The 6314-nt window shown below is 33.7% G+C and overlaps 1 protein-coding gene across 3 annotated transcripts in view; it reads right to left on the bottom strand.

The window, feature by feature from the left end:
* Nucleotides 1-1525: 1525 nt before the first annotated feature.
* The window catches only part of NYAP2 (neuronal tyrosine-phosphorylated phosphoinositide-3-kinase adaptor 2), a 138104-nt gene continuing 133315 nt past the window's right edge, over nt 1526-6314 (bottom strand). For all 3 annotated transcript variants that reach the window (XM_026668020.2, XM_087965042.1, XM_087965043.1), the window contains one exon: nt 1526-4268. In XM_026668020.2, the coding sequence (XP_026523805.1) occupies nt 4041-4268 (228 nt within the window). In that variant the 3' untranslated portion in view covers nt 1526-4040. The remainder of the gene's footprint in view (nt 4269-6314) is intronic.

Genomic DNA, 6314 nt, shown 5'->3' with positions numbered 1-6314 from the left:
AAACATCAATGTTACATTAGTGTATGAATTTACTATAGATGAATTGGAGGAAGACGCTGAGAAATGTTATGGAAGATTACATGAGATGCTAGTTGTAATATCAAGAAAGGCTGTAACATTGTTAGTAGGCAACTGCAATGACAATGTAAAAGAAAATGAAAAATCACATGAAGTTTTCAATTGTCTCAACAGAATAAGGCAAGGGAGATTTTTTATTGTTGTTTATCATCCCCACCTACTTCAAGCACCATAAATTGAAACTCAACACACATGGATATTATTCAATGAATAACTCTGGAATAAAATAGTGTACAGAATGAAGTACACTCTCTAGTCAGTCCGGGCACTTTTAAGTGCACTTCAAGAACAGTGCATGAGAACCAACACTGAATTATTAGTGTGACATATAAGGGTCAGACTTAAAAATAGAATAGAGTTGGTGTGGCATAAAATATGATATGAAAAATGTTAAATCAGAACATGAAACCGAACAGGTTTACTCTATTATGCAAAGGACAAATTGGAGAAATATGTGAAGAAATGGCACAAAGCCAAATCTATGAAACCTGTGATCATTGCTTAATTATATGCATGTCTTGATCATATAAACCAAAATCACAATGTCAGTTCTTCCATTTTTGTTTGATTGATGGAGTAGTTCTTATGGCAAAAAAACAGCTGCTGGAACATCTGCAACCAAGTCATTTTTAGCATTCCTGATAAATGCTCTGCCAATCAATTCATTTTCCAATACTCTTTTTGCCTGATTGTGTTATATCATTGATATGCATTCAGTATTCATGTGTTGTGAACTAGGAAGTGGAAAGAGACTCTCAGAGAGTCATTCTCCATGTTGTCCTTGGAGGCTTCATGGGTGAAGCGGATGGGTTGATAATACTGTAAGATTAACAAAAGGATGGAGTGGGTTTTTGACAAGTTCCTCTGCAACAAGCTGGGAACAACATATGTGGTAATAGTTGAGAACATATAAACTTATTTTTTCTTCTCTGGATCAGTGAGCAAAATGGTATATAAAGAAGGGCTGTGGACAAGCAGGAAACATGTAAAAAGGAGCCAAGAACTTAGCTGGGAAGAAGGAAAGAATTGAAACTTTTTCTCTCAGGCTCAACTCCAAGTCAGAACAAACTAGGGAGACATAATGCTCAACTTACATCAAGTTGCTCTGTGCTCAATGGATTTCTGATTAATTGCAAATCTAGAACCAGGCCAGACTTCTTAGGAGATCCAGTAGGTACATAATGTATGGCCTTCGTATAGCTCCCAGCAGTCCTCAGTATCAGGCATGTTAGCAGACCTGTTGGGATTGTTGGGATTCAGCAGCTTCTTCAGGTCCACATGTTGTGTATTGTGTATTATACCTTTGGGGAACAAGTCCTCAGACAATTCTTTAAAGACATTCCAGATAACAAAATTTTGTGTGCTTCAGAAGAATGGATACATTTTGCAGGTTTTCCAAACAGCTATTTCAACATTTTCTTTCTTAAGAAAATAAGAGCATTTAAAAAAAAATATTAAGTAACATTTTCTTTTTTGGAAATGAAAAATTCCTTCTATATGTTTGAAACAGTTTTCTGACATGGGTCATGAGTGCACATGAGCAGGTGAACCACATACCCAATTCAGTTGTTGCATATGCACAATGTGACAATATGAATTTAAACATCTGTCCCTGTGTTAATGATATTGATAAAACATAAATAATCTTGCTTAAACAACCTACTATACACACTTATAAACCCTTCACTTTTTAATATCTGATACAGAAAGCATCAATTTGGACATTAAAATATTCATTAGTTATAAAATATTTAAAAACTTTATTTTTATTTCAATCTGGAAAGAAACTACTATTGATAAAGTAATCATTGATTTCAGCAATATAGTACAAAATAACCTAGTAAAATTTTATGATTTTTTTTTCTTTTTGGTCTTATTGTTCAGCAGTTGCTCTTGTGGCATGCTGTCAATATCATTTTAAACTAAAAAGCCAATATGATAATAAATTCCAATGACACTTTTTTTCTTTTCAGAGAATATAATATTTTTAAAATGATTCTTAAAAGAGGACCCTTTTCATGCTGCCAAACGTTTAGAAGCATAGATAAAAATTTAAATATATAAAATATATGTGATCACATCAACTCTACAGCAATATGGATTCTTTTTAAATCTTATCCTACACAGTGCCTTCTGGAAGATACTTTAATGCACAAATCTCACCCTCTTATCCAGAATATAAACCATCTCTTTCTCCTGTTAAAACCAAGAGGCCATAATTCTTTGGTCATGACATTATAGTCTAGTAAGATGGGTGTGATGTCACAGAGGACTATGACCCAATTACAGGATCAACCAGGAATATGACATTGTGCGACTTGAGAGAAATGTGCTCTACAGATCCAACCCAAGGGTCAGATATCCCAAGATGAAGTCAACCTTTCATATTGACTTTAGTGAGACTTTACACTAACTTATTCTACCTAGACATGAAATGTAGTATCTTACAAAAGGAACATGAACATTGTGAACAGATTTGTGTTACTTTTATCTTCAACAACACAAAACAAATGAATCATTTTAAAAGTCTAAAAATGGCAGAAAACAAATAACTCATGTGATGTACAATATTTAGTCACAGTGAACCCTGGTCTCCGCAAATCATTTCAATAGAAGAAGAAAAGTTCTCCATAAAGGTAGTACATGTACAAGACATATACATGTTTAATCACCCTAATTTATTGGCATTGCTAAAGATATTTACCCTGATCCAGTAATGTAATCCATGTCAAGAAGCCTATTTCTATGTGCAGATGCCCCTTGCATTTATCTTTATTCTAAGTAATGATCAATGTAAGTAACGATCAATGCTTTCAAGAGTCTCACATCCAAATCCATTGGTCAATATGCAGCATTCTTGCATATTTTATACACTGCAAAGCTAAACTAGCAAGCAGAGTTGCCTGCTAACTGATAATCTGTATGGGAAGGGCGAGGTGACTCACTTCCAGTTATCTTCTCCCTACCACTAGTTCTCTTTAAGGAAAGTGAGTCCAAGGATTGTGCAAATATTTGATTTAGAGATTTGATCTAGATGCATTTTAAATTATCCGTTCAAATAAATTTAAAATTGATTTTATTTTTGGAAATGATTTGAAACACTAAAATTGGACCAAACTGACAAATGTGGACTGAATCAACAATTAAAATCAGTTTGCTAATCTATGCAGTTGAACAGTGTTTAGTGGGAATGTTCCTTAAGCAGCACCTGTTTTCAAAGGTTTTTGGAGGATATCCATCAAATACCTCTCGATCAACTCTCCAGCCATATGAGGGAGGCTGGTGCAAGTGATTTTGCCCATCTTTCTAAATAAATTAATATTTAGGAAATCTGTAATTGATGTTTTGTATACTAACGAACACACTCTTTTAAAAAAATGTGCAGAATAATCACATTGAGCATCCAAGCAAATACTGTTTTACCTGCATTATTTGCACTTAGATTCTAGGACTTTTTATAGAAAATGCACCTAACAAATCCACGTGAATCTTTATTTAATGACTTCAGCCCTAGCACCAGATTGAGTTGAATATTTTACTGTTGAACCAAAAATGTACATCCACATGCTTTTGTAAAGATATTAAATTGGGCAGATGCGAAAATAAAAACATATACGTAACACAGAAAAAAGTTAAAAGAGTACACAATTAAAACATTTCATACATATTTGCATTATATTTGAAAAAAGTGTATTAACTTGGGTTTTCTTTTAAAGAGATTTGTAAAATATTTACATCTTACTCTTTTTCTTGGTCCAAAAGAATCCTCAGAAAAGGTGCATGCCTTCATATTCTGTGGGAGACATAAACTCGGGTCTGATGGACAGGAGGGTACCATTTTAGTAAGCTTTCTCCCTAGGTAGTTCTTCACCAGAAATTAGATTCTAGCAACTACCTTTCTAGAAAGGTAGTCTGACAGTGCAGTCTTCAGGAATGTGTGGAAGATAATCCCCATGGACGTATCATATTGCAGTATCCCAGAAAACAGTTTGTTGCTTGGAATATGGAGGAGGACTGTATTTCTTGGTTCCTGTGCTTTTTTTCCAACTTGGCAAGATAGGCATGCTGTCTTGTTTGCAAAGTCCTTTCTCTGATTTCTGTCTTGCCTTGATTTCTTTGCACAGGCATCGTTTTTTCTCAATCATTTCCAGCATTGTATGGTCTCCATGCAACCACTGCATGCATGTCACCTATTTAAAAAAGGCAGAAGATTTAAACATGGTTGATGAATGGTACTGGCTTCTTGAGAAAAATCAGGAAACAGTTACTTGAGGGGATCTTTAAAACAGTGAAATAAAATGAAATGAAGGACAACATATAGAAGAATAGCTTCAGATGTATAAATGGGTAACTATAATTTTGTAGTCTTTGTAAATGTGCATTATTCTAGATTACCCTTCCCCAAACTGAATCCTTCTGGCTTCAAGTTCCATGAATCTATTGATTGCAGTAATGGGAGATAGGGTTAAAATTGAATCTAGGTTGCAGTGTAGTGTAGACAAGAATTTAATTCATTATAAAAAAAAAAAATCTGAACTAAAATAAGACTATAGGAGACAGAATGCCTATTTGAAAAATCTTGTACTTCAAAGAAAATGCCTGTTACTAAACTATAATATGTCCTAAATAAGTTTAGACAAAATATCTGCCATAGATAGAATATGATGCATTTATAAATAAAAAAAATCAATTTACAAAATTCAGTGTTAACTTCTAGTGGCACAGCTATCTAATTCATTTGTCAGTTATGTCAGATTAATTTTTGATATTTGAACAACCAAGCAACTTATCTGAACATTTCAGATATCAAATCTATTTAATGGAAAGTTACTGAAACTTTCCTTCAAACAATGCCCAGCTGCAGTGTAAATTATCATATGTTGTGCTAATTGGCTTAAAGTTGGTAGGTTTGCATCTAACTAACAATAAGAATTATTTGTTTTTTAAAAATAAGCACATAGAATCTTCAGAATGAAAATATATTAAATACCCCCCTCCGATTCATGCTCTATGTCAGGATTCCAGCAATCATTTTATTAGTTGACACCAGAGGTGGTATTCAGCAGGTTCTAACCAGTTCTGGAGAACCAGTAGTGGAAATTTTGAGTAGTCCAGAGAACCAGCAAATACCACCTCTGATGACTGGAGATTTTACAGTATCCTTCCCCTGCCACACCCACCAAGCCATGCCCAGAGAACCGGTAGTAAAAAAAAAAAAATTGAATTCCACCACTGGTTGACACTATATATATAAATCATTGCTATTTATCTGGGGAAAAACTAGTAAGGTATGACTTACCTATAGCTGCATGTGCTGCAATGAAAGTTCTCAGTTTAACACATATTTATTTTACTGTTTTTTCCTGTATTGGGGGTATTAATGTTTATAACCTGAACTCCATAGTGACTGGAATTTCTTTTAGGATTCTTAAGATGTTACCCTGTTCCTTTTCTCTCCCAACCATATTTTCATCTTCATCTTATTTTATCAAGGTTTTGTTCTGCAAAAAGTCTATATCACAGAAAGACAATTATGCAATAAGGTTAAATTATTTTCTGGAACTTCATTCCCAGTGTTGATTCCTTGATTTCCCATTTTTTCCCATTATGAGCAAAACATTTCGGTGTCTTCACTCAGAAAGCTCTGGCTTCAGGTGATTCTTGCTTGAGTTCTCAAATAAAGTAAAAGAATAACCTACCCAAGGTTTTAAATTTCAGACACCATAATTCAAACAAGAAATTAAGTATTAACACAAATATTTCTTTGCTTATAGTGAAATCCTATCTACTTATAAGTATTGTCCACACGAATGCTGCAAATGCTTGTAGGCAGCTATACCTCAACATGTAATTTCAATCTTTTAATGTATAATTAATCAATCAGGTTCACTGATTAGCTGATTTAATTATATGCCCAGAATCATGCGTTTATTGCTAGTTCATTTCAATGAAACGTTACTTCATATTATCTACATTTCAAGATATGATTCTTCTTTGTTGTCTTCAGCACTAAAAGAATTGAAGATACTTCATAAAATAGGCTAACTTCACAAGTTTGTAGATAAATATGCAAATACAACACAACTTAAAAATATGGAAACACTTCTGGATTGTATGAAGTAAACAAACAAATACCAATACAAAGAAAATGTGGAGTTTAGTGCAGCTACCACAAGTGAGTTGCAAAAATCTGAGCAATTGACAGTAAAGTGTTACAATTTTTTGAACTTCTTTGC

This window comes from Notechis scutatus, chromosome 4 (genome assembly GCF_049901735.1).
Source record: "Notechis scutatus isolate UNSWTSFEM ecotype Mainland chromosome 4, rNotScu1.2, whole genome shotgun sequence".
Lineage (NCBI taxonomy): Eukaryota > Metazoa > Chordata > Lepidosauria > Squamata > Elapidae > Notechis > Notechis scutatus.
This window is presented reverse-complemented; position numbering and strand designations above follow the sequence as displayed.